General features: G+C 41.3%; 1 protein-coding gene across 1 annotated transcript in view; it reads right to left on the reverse strand.

The window, feature by feature from the left end:
* LOC120524856 (electroneutral sodium bicarbonate exchanger 1-like) overlaps positions 1–15,865 on the reverse strand; it is a 237,765-nt gene that overhangs the window by 106,414 nt on the left and 115,486 nt on the right. The window contains exon 7 of the mRNA XM_039746652.1: positions 2,014–2,105. Within this exon, the coding sequence (XP_039602586.1) occupies positions 2,014–2,105 (92 nt within the window). The remainder of the gene's footprint in view (positions 1–2,013; positions 2,106–15,865) is intronic.

The raw sequence follows: 15,865 nt of genomic DNA on the forward strand, positions 1-15,865 counted from the left end.
CTCGTCACTTTTAACGTGTCACCCTATCACTCTCAAGATTGCATTGCTGAGTTCAGCACTGGATGCTTAGCTCATCGACATAAATTTAGCTATTTCTGAAATGTTGAGACAAATTATTTCAGCCAGGAGGAGGAATAATGCGACCGGAGGATGATCGTTCACTTCTGGAAATGTGTCCACCCTGTGGCTGCTGAAGGCAAGTGCAAGCGAAATCCTTAACAGGGTTTATGTCACCACATGATCGGGTTACTCGTAGAGAAATCGACTTCTGATAATCCGGTGTTCTCAGAGGCCAACAACCCGGAGTATAGGGTTTACACGGCATTTTTAGAAATCGGACTTCTGTGAATAATGAAGTGCATGGAAGCGCGCAGTTGATGAGACTTCTACATGATAAGGAGGACAGAGATGACCTGGCTGACAAAGAGTTTGCACTCTGGTGTGTTTCCTTCTTTTTACAGCTAAGACCGAGGATACGGCTGCATATCTCGGGTGGTCCCCCCTTCTCTTGTCCTCTCAACTTTATTTAATGGGGAGACACTGCAGATGGTGGATGGCCAACTCGATTCTCTCAGACAGACGGCATCCTGTTTTCTCTAAATTTCCACGGTTGACACCAAGATGCACATTAAGAAAGCTGCACTGGAGTTCACGTTGGTTTAAAACGAGTGGTCAGATTCCGGCTATGATTTTTGACCTCGTTATTATATGATCTATTTATTGAACACTAGCCATCCCCCGCGGCTTCGTCCGTGAGGTAGTGAAACAGGATAGTGAGAAGGGTCCTACCTGGCTCCCCACTCCTGACATCACGCCTCCCCCTCCCCTTAGCCTAGGATTAGCGTGAATATATCACTAATATATGATTCTTAGCACGATGAGAGAAGTCTCAAAATCAACCAGAATGTTCAAGCAAATTCTAGAAAACAACCCGATGTAAATCCGTTAAGCAGTTCTCTTGTGAAAAACAGACAGACGTCAAATTTTAAATATAGAGAGATTTTACCCTCCATATGCACATTGACTTTATGGATTATTATTGATTTATTCTTTGAAATATTGCCACTGCACCACTGCTTGACGGTGTGTGTGTCCTCATTTGCTAGCTCATCCTTGTTCTGTGACTATCGGTGGTCCCAGCTGTCAGAGACCATGGAGCTAACCCAGACCCTCACAGTCCTCACAGCTTATTTATTTATGTCACGGCAACATAAAGCATCTTGGCATTGCATCTATATTCAAGATGTGCACATAGTAAAATTCATTTTTAAATAACTTGTTAAAAAAACAAAAAAAAAACAATTTGGATAGCCCCCAATAGCCTTAAACCCCAGGCACTATGGCACAGACATAAGTTCTGGGATCAAAGGGCATTAAACTCAATAAATACCTTTACAGCTCTTCCTCCAAACACAATTCTTCCTCCTCCACTCCTGTAAGGTGAGTTTTTCCCTACTCCTCCTCCCCCAAAAAAGGTGGAGTGGCTCCCCTAATGCTAGACTCAGGGATACTTCCGGTGCCAGAACATTGCACCAAGGAATTGCTACCAGGTCAGGTGGAGATGCCAACAAACAAGGGAGTCCTCTCTCTTGTTGCACCCCTCGGTGGCCCATTAGGAAGCAAACTAAGCTGCCCTAAACTACAATTCTCATGCTGCCCTGCGGGTGTCCAAACTGCAGCCAGACCAGAGGAGCTCTGCCACCTAGTGTACCGGGTAAGCAACTGTTCCTGTGAGGCAGTCTCCCTCTGTCCATCCATTATTCCTCGCCTCTCATTTTGATCGGGATTCCCCTTGTTGTCCCTGATTTAAGGTGGTCTCCTGGTCAGTCAAGAGACCAGCATTCAACTAAGATGGGTTGCCAGTTTAATTGTTATATTGACATTTTCCTGGTCTCCCAGATAGGTAAGAGTATACTATCGATCCTACTGCTGACACCAACTAGTCTGTGACATTTTATTTTGTAGACTCCACAGGTCTCCTCCAAGCACAGTCAAATTAACGCCAAGACTCACCTTGCTGACATCCACAGCAGAGTTGTCATGATGGACTCCGTTCTTTGCATCCAGGTTTGGTGGGGCTGCTGCCTGAGGAGAAACAGCCTGACCTGAGGGACAAAGAAACACCAAGTTAAAAACCTGTTTAGGCTAGGGGTTCTCAACCTTTGTACCTCTAGGGTCCCCTAGTGACCCATGAGCCCTTTTGACAAAGCTGACATTTCATAGCCAAACCATACTCTAACCCTTTTTCCCTTGAGAGCTACTTTTACAAAATGAAAATGACCAAGAGCTGCTCATGTTTTCTAACGTTTATTCTCATAGCTTACTTCAACCCAAACAAACTGAATAAGCCTGTGTTGCCTGAAAATTTACAAAAAGTTGGTGTCCACAACTCACATTTTGCATTAAAACATCACAAAAAATATTGAGTTCACCTGCAAGTGCATTTTGTATGCCTGCATGCATTTTCTAGTGTATCTCACACTATTGAATTAAAACATGAATGCTGTCAAAACAGAAAAATGCAATTCCAAATACACAGTGTAAAAGATAGCCCAGACCCAGACAGACACGGACTCCAAATGTCCAAACCACACGTATTTTATTCCTCTTTTTCTTCACAGCACACAATATCTCACAGTGCAGACAATACTCTCAGTCCTTATACTTGTTTCTTCTGCTGCCTCTACTCCACTCCTCCAGGCGCAAGCTCTGTCCTCTTCCACCCGACTCCGGCTCCTTGAATGGAGTGAGGTGGCCCCTTTAATAATGCACCTGGTGTGGCGGAAGTGCTGAAGTCCAAGGCTCCTTAGTCCTTCGGGCGCCCCCTGGTGGTGGCCACGGATCCCCACAGGATTGAGCCTTCCAGTTCCATGGCTCCCACACAATCCAGGATGGCTGCCGTTTTATGTTCTAGGGAAGGAATTGCCCCTCTCCTGCTCCCCTGCTTATCCAGGCCTCCCGATAGGGCAAGGTCCCCAGACATCCATCACAACATATATTCCTTATTCATTTGTCATTTTGTCACATGTCACTGTTTCACTTTATTCACAGGTCCAGTTGCATGTGTGATGTGCTTTTTAGTTAGTCAGATGACTGGCACTGAGGTGTATGGTGGAGTGGAGTCACTCAGGTTCACTCTTCTGGAGTCATTTTAATGTTCGTCTGTCAGTCGTGTTCTGAATTTTGATTTCATGACATTCACGTCAGACTCTTAGAGGTATTGAGACGCAAACAAAACAGACATTTTCAGAGCTGCTGGTGAAGATTCTTATGGTTATCGGACTCTGCTAAGCTCCAGAAATGCTGTTGAAGGGTTTACTAATATATAATATACTAGCAGAATACCCGCGCTTTGCAGCGGAGAAGTAGTGTGTTAAAGAAGTTATGAAAAAGAAAAGGAAACATTTTGAAAATAACGTAACATGATTGTTAATGTAATTGTTTTGTCATTGATATGAGTGTTGTTGTCATATCTATATATATATATATATCAAAATACCGGGAATATATAAAGTCAAAACCTGAACAGATAAAGTCAGAGTCGGAATTTAAAAAGTCATTCCTGATTATATAAAGTCAACATTGGAGTATATAAACTCACTCCTGAATATATAAAGTGAAAGTTAAAATCTATTGATTGAAAAGACTCTGAACTGAACTAAGTTAACAAAAACATATTCAGAAAAATAAATAAAAAAAACACTATTCGGTTAATGTTTTGAAAATGATGCATGTGCCCTGCCCAGGATTGGTTCCTGCCTTGCGCCCAGTGTTGGCTGGGATTGGCTCCAGCAGACCCCCCATGACCCTGTGGTCGGATTCAACGGGTTGGGAAATAGATGGATATTCCAGCACTGACTTTGTATATCCCGACGATGACTTTATATATTTAAGATTTGACTTTATATATTCCAGCGCTTACTTTATATATTCCGAAATATTCCAACGGCGTCTTTATATACTCAGGTTTTGACTTTATATATTTGGGAATAACTTTACATATTCAAGTTTTGACTTTATATATTCAGAAACATATTTTGACTTTATATATACCGATGCTGACTTTATATATTCAAGTTTTGACTTTATTTATTCCGACAGTGACTTTATATAATCAAGTTTTGACTTTATATATTCGGGAATGACTTTATATATACAAGTTTTGACTTTATATAGTTAAATGTAGTCATCATTGCATAACTTTTTCTTTACCATAGAAATTTAAAGACTAAATTCAACTTCCATTCCTAACAAAGATATTTCTGGCGACTAAATAGAACCTACTTATATCCAAATTCGAGCTATTGAGCTGTCACCTGCCTGCCTGAATAAGTCACCCTCGCTTCGCTCTTACTTTTTTACCGTTCATTTAATCATGGCTAGTGGCGGAAAAATTATAAAATGGAAGGAGGATTACACGGAGAATGGCTTTACCAAAACAATTATTGATGGCGAATCGATTATTCATAAAGCTTCAATTGGTGATCTGTTTTTCTGTGTTAACCTCATATTTTTTCATACTTCTTCTCAAACCAAGGTGGTGCGGGGGTAAAATGAATCGAGAAGCGCTGATCAATGTAATTGGTGTACCAGGAAATCATGCATTAACAGAAGTTCCCCTTTGTTTGTAATGCAAAGTGTGATTAAATGTGTGATTTTTTAACGCGTTATGGATCACATGCATCAAAGCTTCTCAGCTGTGCTTGTGCTAAGAAAAGAAAACATTTTAAAAATAACGTAACACGATTGTCAATGTAACCTTTTGTAAGTAGTGCCTGGAGGATTCAGTGTGGAGAAACTCTAGAGACAGTGTGTGTATTAACTTGTGGATTTTTCTGTGAGTATTTGGTGGCAGCGTCACAAAGTCACTTCTGTAAGACTGCGTTGGCTGCGGAGCTCAGCTAAGAGCGAAATGAGGTGAATGGGAGGGAAGATGATGATGTCAATCCCCCACAAACACAGTCTCTCGGAATTTGCATAAGCACAGCACTTCACCTGCAATTTTAACTTAGTTAAAAAGTGATCAAAACTCTCGTTTATATCCTGCGTCCTCTCATTAAACTTGTATCCCGCATTACCCGTGGACATGACAAACGCCAGCGGCGGCCTGTCTATGAACTAAATTTAAACTTTAGGTTTACACCGTGCTTTGTTTCCGAAGTAGCAGCACTCATGAATATGGTTGTATATGTCACTCGCTCGCTTCTTATTGTTTCGCTGCCTTCTCAATTATATAATGCATGTTTTCTTCAGCGCTTTTTGGAGCTCTTCCTGGTTTTCTACGTACTGCGTTGACAGTCAGTTGACGTGATTACGTGGGAGGCGTGATGATGTCACACAAAACTCCGCCCCCCACAGCTTTCGAGCTCAACTCCATTACAGCATATGGAGAAAAACAGCTTCCAGTTATGACCGTTATGCGTAGTATTTCGAAATGAAACGTGCCCAACTTGTGTAAGTAAGCTGTAAGGAATGAGCCTGCCAAATTTCAGCCTTCTACCTACACGGGAACTTGGAGAATTAGTGTTGAGTCAGTCAGTCAGTGAGGGCTTTGCCTTTTATTAGTATAGATAAAATTCAACATCTCTCTGTTTGTATGTCTGTCCACTTTTCACGAGAGAACCACTTCACAGATTTAAATCGGGTTTTTTTCTATAATTTGCTTGAATATTCCAGTTGATTTTGCGACTTCTCTCATTTCGCTATGTATCATAGTTCATTTGCGGCACCGATTTATTTGCACGAATCCGAGAGATGCAGCGGGCCGAGGAGAGGGGCCTTCCTCACTCACTTGCCAGTGTCGGGGCGTGGTCCTTAACTGTGCTTAGCTAGCGAACGAGAGAACAATTGAGTTCAACTTTGTTTGATATTTAAAATAATGTGTTACTTAGGTCTTGATGAGTTTGAGTCATTCATGCAGAGGGAGAAGGACAATGCTCTGGAATGGCCATCACAGTCCCCTGATTTGAATATCATCGAAAATCTATGGGATGATTTGAAGCAGGCTGTCCATGCTCGGCAGCCATCAAATTGAACTGAACTGGGGAGATTTTGTATGGAAGAATGGTCAAAAATACCTCCATCCAGAATCCAGGCACTCATCAAAGGCTATAGGAGGCTCAAAGCAGCAAAAGGAGGCTCAACTGGCTCAACTAAGTATTGATGTCATATCTCTGTTGGGGTGCCCAAATTTACGCACCTGTCTAATTTTGTTATTATGCATATTGCATATTTTTTGTTAATCCAATAAACTTAATGTCACTGCTGAAATACTACTGTTTCCATAAGGCATGTCATATATTAAACGGAAATTGCTACTTTGAAAGTTCAGCCAATGATAAACAAAAATCCAAAGAATTAAGAGGGGTTTCCCAAACTTTATCATATGACTGTATATGTATAAACACAGACCCTAACCACAACAGTGCCACATGAATGACACACACACACTGAGTAACCTCGGGCACTTTAAACCACACAAGTGCTTTAGGAATAACACAGCCTGTCACTCTCTCAGCACTTCAAGAGACTTGCTTATTATCGGCACGAACAACATACGATGTTTTAATGACATCTAAGACCTAAATATTACTTCGGTCTCCAAGAATACATTTAAACATACAAAGGCTCAGCATACTTGACTATAGGCCTTTCATCAGCCAAGAATGACTTCCTTGACGTCCTGTTCCCTACTAATGGGTGGAGCTCTCACCCTCAGCCTTAATAAACCTCACAGCACAGTGTATGGCAAACCTTTGGCCGCACCACGTGCTCAAAAAAATCTACCTTATTACTTCAATCACTCTAGACATTAAAACAAAGCATAGAAAGTTAAAAGCAGCATGGTATTTATTAAAGGAATAATAATAATACCAGTGGAACAAAGAATAATTGAAAATAGGACTGATAGTAAAGTCTGGATATATCAAGGATGAATGTCGCAGGCGGCTTGTGATCGAACACCCGTAGTTGTTCATGAGATGCTTTTCTGACGAACCAGATGGAAACGGCCGCACATTCTCTTCTGACGTATTAATTCCTTCTTCTTCTTCTTCATTCCTCCTTTCTTCCTATATCACTCCTCAGACAAGGCATATTTATTCTAAAACTAGCAAAATACCTGTGCTTCGCAGCGGAGAAGTGGTATGTTAAAGAAGTAATGAAAAAGAAAAGAAAACATTTTCAAAATAGCGTAACATAATTGTCAATGTAATTGTTTTGTCACTGTTATGAGTGTTGCTGATATATATATATATATATATATATATATATATATATATATATATATATATATATATATATATATATATATATACACATATAAACTGCTCAAAAAAATTAAAGGAACACTTTGAAAACACATCAGATCTCAATGGGAAAAAGAAATCCTCCTGGATATCTATACTGATATAGACTGGGTAATGTGTTAGGAACGAAAGGATGCCACATCGTTTGATGGAAATGAAAATGATCAACCTACAGAGCCCTGAATTCAAAGACGCCCCAAAAATCAGAGTGAAAAAATTATGTGGCAGGCTAGTCCATTTTGCCAAAATTTAATTGCAGCAACTCAAAATTGTACGCAGCACTTTGTATGGCCCCTGTGTTCTTGTATACATGCCTGACAACATCGGTGCATGCTTCTAATGAGATGACAGATGGTGTTGTGGGGATCTCCTCCCAGATCTGGACCAGGGCATCACTGAGCTCCTGGACAGTCTGAGGTGCAACCTGGTGGCATTGGATGGACCAAAACATAATGTCCCAGAGGTGTTCTATTGGATTTAGGTCAGGAAAGTGTGGTGGCCAGTCAATGGTATCAATTCCTTCATCCTCCAGGAACTGCCTGCATACTCTCACCACATGAGGCCAGGAATTGTCGTGCACCAGGAGCCACTGTACCAGCATAGGGTCTGACAATGGGTCCAAGGATTTCATCCTGATACCTAATGGCAGCCAAGGTGCCTTTGTCAAGCCTGTAGCGGTCTGTGTGACCCTCCATGGATATGCCTCCCCAGACAATCATTAACCCACCACCAAACTGCTCATGCTGAATGATGTTACAGGCAGCATAATGTTCTCCATGGCTTCTCCAGACCCTTTCACTTCTGTCACGTGCTCAGGGTGAACCTGCTCTCATCTGTAAAAGGCACAGGGCACCAGTGGTGCATCTGCCAATTCTGGTATTCTATGGCGAATGCCAATCGAGCTGCATGCTGCTGGGCAGTGAGCTCAGGGCCCATTAGAGGACATGGGGCCCTTGGGTCACCCTCATGAAGTCTTTCTGGTTGTTTGGTCAGAGACATTCACACCAGTGGCCTGCTGGAGGTCATTTTGTAGGGCTCTGGCAGTGCTCATCCTGTTCCTCCTTGCCCAAAGGAGCAGATACTGGTCCTGCTGATGGGTTATGGACCTTCTATGGCCCTCTCCAGCTCTCCTAGAGTAACTGCTTGTCTCCTAGAATCTCCTCCATGCCCTTGAGACTGTGCAGGAGACACAGCAAACCTTCTGGCAATGACACGTATTGATGTGCCATCCTGGAGAAGTTGGACTACCTGTGCAACCTCTGTAGGGTCCAGGTATCGCCTCATGCTACCAGTAGTGACACTGACTGTAGCCAAATGCAAAACTAGTGAAGAAACAGTCAGAAAAGATGAGGAGGGAAAAATGTCAGTGGCCTCCACCTGTTAAACCATTCCTGTTTTGGGGTCATCTCATTGTTGCCCTCTAGTGCATCTGTTGTTAATTTCATTAACACCACAGCAGCTGAAACTGATTAACAACCCCTCTGCTACTTAACTGACCAGATTAATATCCCATAAGTTTCATTGACTTTATGCTATACTCTGATTAAAAGTGTTCCTTTAATTCTTTTGAGCAGTATATATATATATATATATATATATATATATATATATATATATATACACACACACACACACACACACACACACACATACATACATATAAACATATATACACATATATACATACATCCACATATATACACACATACATATACACACACATATATATATATCTATACTAATAAAAGGCAAAGCCCTCACTGACTGACTCACTCACTCACTTGCTCACTCACTGACTCACTCACTCATCACTAATTCTCCAACTTCCCGTGTAGGTAGAAGGCTGAAATTTGGCAGGCTCATTCCTTATTCCTTACAGCTTACTTACAAAAGTTAAGCAGGTTTCATTTTGAAATTCTACATGTAACGGTCACAACGGTCTGCAACGTCCGCCATGTTGAACTTTCTTATTTTTGGTACGCGGGTTCCCAACGCTAACTGAATCCTACTTACGTACATATATACGTTCATTGCCTGCAGCTCGGTCACCGTGTGCGGCAGTGTTGGGTCCCCCATCCCAACACCTCCCATATTGTTGGCTGGCTGCCTGCCTATATAAAGCCGTCCGTCGCTCCGGTCTCTACATTCCCTTCCTTGCTTCGCCACGGGATTCACGTCTCCCTGCTGATAACTCCAGCCTTTTTATTTAATCCACGACTTCTCCGCTGTTTTATTGTTCATTTATTACGATTATAGTTATTGTGTAGGTATTTTAGACTTACTTTACATTGTTCAGGTGCCCATTTCCTTTATCATTCCAACCGTACCCCCATTACCATGTCTATCGAGGTGATCACCATCGATCAAAGAACTGTCACTTACCGAGTGGTTTCCATGCCCGGAGATGGCACCTGCCTTTTCCATTCTCTGTGTTACATATTGCACGGCCATATCAGGCTCACTCTTGATATCTGGAGGAACATTGTGTCTTATGTATTGAATGACTGGGAGAGGTTCAAGGTGTGGACTGATGACAGTACAGGAGAGAATTATACTACACAGGAGCACTAGAAGAGTGAAATGCTTAAGCCCTTCACCTATGGATTTGCATGTGAGTTGATGGCTGCCGCTGAATTGTTCGGTTGTCGCTTTCAAGTGTACCGAAATGGCCAAATATTTTACACCTTTCGACAACCGCCAATGCCTCTTAAACATCTTAGATTCACAGGTGACGATTTCAGTAGTGGACACTTTGATGTTTATGAATGTTTAAACTCTCAAAAGCTGGATGTGAAGTTATTGATGAAACCGGTTGTGTGCTTACAATGCTTGACAGATGCCGAATGTCTCTTCAACACAAGTCCTACAAATACTGTCGTAATTGAAACAAACCATGAAACTCAAATCAATTATGAGAGCAGCAATCCAAGCTGTGAGATTTGAGACAAGATTACTGTTCACATGGCCGACTGTACGTTACATGCTCAAGAGTAAGCTCAGCGCACAGCTTGGTCATATTACAACCGGAGGGCCAAACTCACAATGTGGTATACAAAGAGATCCTTAACAAATAATTATTGGTATATTTTCCCTCAGTTTAAAAAGGTTTAATTTATTTCTTAATAAAAATTTGAAGGCAATACTTCGCCGCTGCGAAGCACGGTATTTTGCTAGTATATACTGTACATATACACTTTGGGATGCGAGCAGCTGTTGCTGGGGGTGCCAGAATCCATCAAAGAAGAAAAATGAAAAACATTATTTGTACAAAATCTTAATTTATCTATCCATTCCTAAATAATTAAATGGGCAGGCTATTTCGTATCAGTGCAATACACTGCTTGTTAAAACGGATGACTCCCGCTCTTACGTGCACTTAGTGCTGCGTGGGTATTATGAACTATCGTATCTGTTCAAGTTCTATTTAAATTTTAAATATAAGTAATTTTATTTAGTCGACAGAAATATGTTTGGTAGGAATGTAAGTTAAATTTAGTCATCATTGCATAAATTTTTCTTCACCATAGAAATTTAAAGACTAAATTCAACTTACGTTCTTACCAAAGATATTTCTGTCGACTAAATAGAACCTACTTATATCCAAATAGAACATGAAAAGATATATTTTTTCAAATCTGATCGCTCATTTTAGCTTGACTTGACGTGCACTACATTGAGCCTGCCTTCCTCAATAAGTCACCGTCGCTTCGGTCTTACATTTTTACCGTTCATTTAATCATGGCTAGTCGCAAAAAAATTTGAAAATGGAAGGAGGATTACACTGAGTATGGCTTTACCAAAACAATTATTGATGGCGAATAAAGGATCCATTATTCATAAAGCTTCAATTGGTGATCTGTTTTTCTGCGTTAACCTCATATTTTTTCATACTTCTTCCCAAACCAAGGGGGTGCGAGTGTAAAATGAATCGGGAAGCGCTGATATACAGTATATGTATGTGTGTGTGTATATATATATATATATAAAATATATGTATATTCTTTTCAGAGTTTGGTAACACTGCTCGTATCCAGCGCTGAATGAGTGTAGTCGCCAACACTTCTATACAACATGTAACTCTTATTCCCGCGTTATTCGTTGGAGTGTATCAGACCGTTGATCATGACAGCTCCATTGTCGATCTGCACCAAGGAGGAAATAAAGGCAGTGATTCGCTTTTTGTTTGCGGAAGGTGTTAAACCTGCGGACATTATTCGTTGAATGCAAGCACAGTATGGTGACAACTGTTTATCGCGAAGCAAGATCTACGAAAGGATAGCGCGCTTCAAACAGGGAAGAACTTCTTTATGTGACGAAGAAAGATCGGGCAGGCCATCAACGTTAACCACTGAGGACAATATGACAGTCGTTGAGGCTATGGTGAAGGAAAATAGAAGAATCACAGTGGACGAAATCTCCAATACTTTACATATCAGTCATGGTTTAGCGTATTCCATCGTACACGACAGGATAAATTTTCAGAAAGTGTGTGCAAGGTGGGTCTCGAAAGAATTGTCAGCACAGCATAAGGCACAAAGGTTGGATATTGCTCGTAAACATTTGGCCCGTTATCGTGGCGAGGGAGATGGATTTTTACAGCAAATCGTTACTGTAGATGAAACCTGGGTTCATCATCACGAACCGGAAAGTAAAGCTATGAGCATGGTTTGGAAACTAAAGGAAGCGCTAAGGGGAAGAAGATTTGCAAGCGTCTGTATCCAAAATTAATGCCTTTATTGAATAGACAAACCAGGGGTGAACAAGTTCTTTACTACTGCAACCACAGCCGCGACACAAATAAAAAACATCAATAATAGCTCATAAACTTGCAATATTATTTAGGAAAATTGCAACATTTTACTCACCAAAAATTCGAATTATTTGTAAACAAATTCCATTCTCCTCTCTTTTCTCAAAAACAGTTCAATTACTCTGTCGTAAGGATTATCCGTGTGCTTCAGTTCCATCAAAAAGTCCCTTTCTATCGCCATCGAAGCTAATGCTGAAAGTCAAACCTGCCCTGTTGTATTTCTGTCATAAGTTTGAGTTCGCTTTAGGGCTGAAAATGTCTGCTCGACAGAAGCATTGTACACGGGAATGGTCACCGCCAAATATACCAATGTGAACAGCTGCCCCATGCTCTCATTCAGATTTTTCTGATGAAGGAAGTGAAGGAGATCCGTGGGAGATTTTGCTGCAAAATCATCCATGGCATACATTACAGTCAGTTCTGTATTTAGCCGAGACAGATCAAAAACCGCTCTGTGGCTCTTGTGTTAAACTGGAGAAGGCTACATGTGTGAAATTTTTCTTGTATTCCCGAAACTTCTGGGGCTTGAGGAGCCTGACAAACATCAGGTTTTCGTGGTCTTGAAATCTGGTCTGTGTCTGGCAAATAATATTGTCCAGAATCCTGCCATGGAGTTGGCCATAGTGCGCACGAGGACGCGAGGAGCGTTTGCGGTGCGTTCAGTGGCCTTGTAGAGTTCCTCATATCGGCTTCTATCCAATCAATGGGTCTGAATACGGTGATGTACTGACACCAACTCAAAATCTGATTGGCTGAAGCAACAGGTTAATCGACATTTATTCTGTGTTAGAGTGCCTGCACAATGGATTGTGAAGGCCTCTCTGCCTGGCAACAAATGATGGCTGAAATGTGATTGGTTAAATGCTTTAATACGAAAATACATGTCTGGAAGCAGCACAACCATCGAAAAAGGTATGAAAGGAAGTGGACAGACTATTTGGAATTATTTAATAAGTATTCATGGACAAAATATAATTAACATCAGTGTGTGATTCAGATATTTTTACTTATGAATATGCTAAGCACAGTCCTTGACCCACGAATATTTACTTTGTATTGACAGGCCCTCAATTACGTGGGAGGCGTGATGATGAGGGACGCAACTCCGCCTTACACGGCGACCCAGCTGCAGGCTATGGCCGTATATATGGTCGAAAGTAGGTTCCAGTTATGACCATTACGCACAGAATTTCGAAATGAAATCTGCCCAACTTTTGTAAGTAAGCTGTAAGGAATGAGCCTGCCAAATTTCAGCCTTCTACCTACACGGGAAGTTGGAGAATTAGTGAGTGAGTGAGTGAGTCAGTGAGGGCTTTGCCTTTTATTAGTATTGATGCTACCGGTGGGGTTTTGCAAAATGTGATTTGTTAGATATTCTGATTGATTCAATATGATGAGTGAATTCACTTGTCTGTTTTCCCAAACAATAAACTTTTTTATATTCCCTGAGGTGTCGCTATGTCTTCCTTTCCCAGGCTGTAAAATAAGTAGATGTCCATCCTTTCTCAGGTTATAAAGTAGCTAAGCCACCAGCATGTCTTCCTTTCTTTGTTGGAAGTGCCATTTTAAAAGTCAGATATAACTGGGAAGAAGACCTGCTTTGATTTTTCCTGAATGTAGTTTATCTGATGTCTTGTCTTGAACAAAATATAATGGACATATAAACCAAAATGTACAGATGTTGTACCCCACAACATTCTCCCTGTGCCTCAACAACACGGTTTAGTCACAGAAAAGGCGATTCCTACGAGGCCATGTAAATCTTATTTGTGATTAGAGAGACATCGACAAATTCTGGTAACTGAGGGAGATTCCTCTGTGAACAATCCAGCTCTGGGGCCATGTTGGTTAACAGTTAAGGATCGGGTGGGTGGTCTGCGGGTGGTTGCTGTGCCCTGTCACACTGCACGTGTCAGCTGCACACTTGCTTTTGACGGCCACAGGTAGGACCTCCCACAATTTACAGGGGGTATAGAAAAGAGTCACCCCCTTCATGTTGCTTTGCAGCCTGAAATGGAGACACATGCGTAAAAAATATTTTTCCAGCTGCATTTACTCATGTAGGCACACAGCTAATCTGTAGGAGCCGGAATTCCGGCTGGGTTGTAGCTGATCAAATCCTTATTTCTCTCAATGACATTCAAATCAATTTAGAACTTTTATGTCATGTGTTTCTTCTGGATTGTTGGTTGATATTCTGTCTCTCTCCATTAAAATTAAATGACCATAATAATTTTAATTTCTTTGAAAGTGAACAAACTTACACATTCAGCAGGGGATCCGATGCTTACAGTGCTCAACATAAATGAGTACACCCCACTACATTTGTCAGAAAACCTTTAGTTTCCTTTCAGTATCAACATTTTCTATGAGATACTGTACTACAACATACTCCCACAAATGTGGGCCATTGATTGCAAACAAGATTTGTTAATTTGCACACACAAAAAAGTGATTTTCCTAACAAATTCATTCAAGCCCATGTTGCAACAATGAGTACACCCTAATTAATAGTCTTAGGAGAAAAGCCACAGTTAAGACTACAAAATTCTAATGAACAGTCATTCAACCACAGGCGAGTCTAAGGATTCATTTAAGAGGTGTCCCGCAGACAGGTGACTATACTTAACAAAGAAAAGCCCTTCCCATTTCATGCTGTCAGCAATGGCTCCACATGGAAGAGAAATGTCAAAAAATCTGAGAAAGGAAATCATTACTTTACACAGAAAAGGTGAGGGCTACAAGAAGATCAGCAAAGCTTTACATATCAGTCAAAATACTGTAGCAAAAGTGATCCAATAATTTAAGAAAGATGGAAGTGCATCCATCTTACAGAGACGTCCAGGCCGTCCACGGAAGTTAACATCTCGACAGGAGCGTCTTCTGATGAGAAGGGTTGAAGAAAATCACCATGCAAGTTCACTGCAGTTAGCTAAAGCAGTAGAAAGCCAAACTGGAGTGACCGTTTCCCGTGACACCATACGGCGCACACTGCAGAGGAATGGCATGCATGGGTACCGTCCACGAAGGAAGCCGCTCCTAAAGCCCATGCACAAAAAAGCACGCCTAGAATTTGCTAGGGCCCATGCTGAAAAAGATGAAGACTACTGGGACTCTATACTCTGGAGTGATGAGGCAAAGATCACTGTTTTTGGAACTAATGGTTTCAAAACTGTATGGTGTCGTAAAGGTGAGGAGTTCAAAGAAAAATGCATGGTGCCTACAGTGAAACATGATGGTGGCAGTGTCCTTATGTGGGGCTGCATGAGTGCTGCTGGTGTTGGGGAGCTGCATTTCATTGATGGTATCATGAACTCAACAATGTACTGCTCTATACTGAAGGAGAAGATGCTGCCATCACTCCGTGCACTTGGTCGTCGTGTACTTTTCCAACACAACAATGATCCAAACCACATATCTATCTAAAGCTACTGTTGCATTTCTAAAGAAGAACAGGGTGAAGGTGATTGAATGGCCAAGTATGTCTCCTGATCTGAACCCAATCGAACACCTGTGGGGAATTCTGAAGCGATAAGTTGAGCATCACTCTCCATCCAGCATCCAGGCTCTAAAAGAGGTTATTCTTGAAGAATTAAAAAAGATAGATGTTGCAATATGTTGCCAACTTGTTCATTCAATGCCTAGAAGACTTGGTGCTGTCCTTACAAATCATGGTGGTCATACAAAATACTAGATGTAGTAGTTTTTGTTGCGGGGTGTATTCATTTTTGCTTCAACCAATTTGAGT

This window comes from Polypterus senegalus, chromosome 3 (assembly GCF_016835505.1).
Source record: "Polypterus senegalus isolate Bchr_013 chromosome 3, ASM1683550v1, whole genome shotgun sequence".
Lineage (NCBI taxonomy): Eukaryota > Metazoa > Chordata > Cladistia > Polypteriformes > Polypteridae > Polypterus > Polypterus senegalus.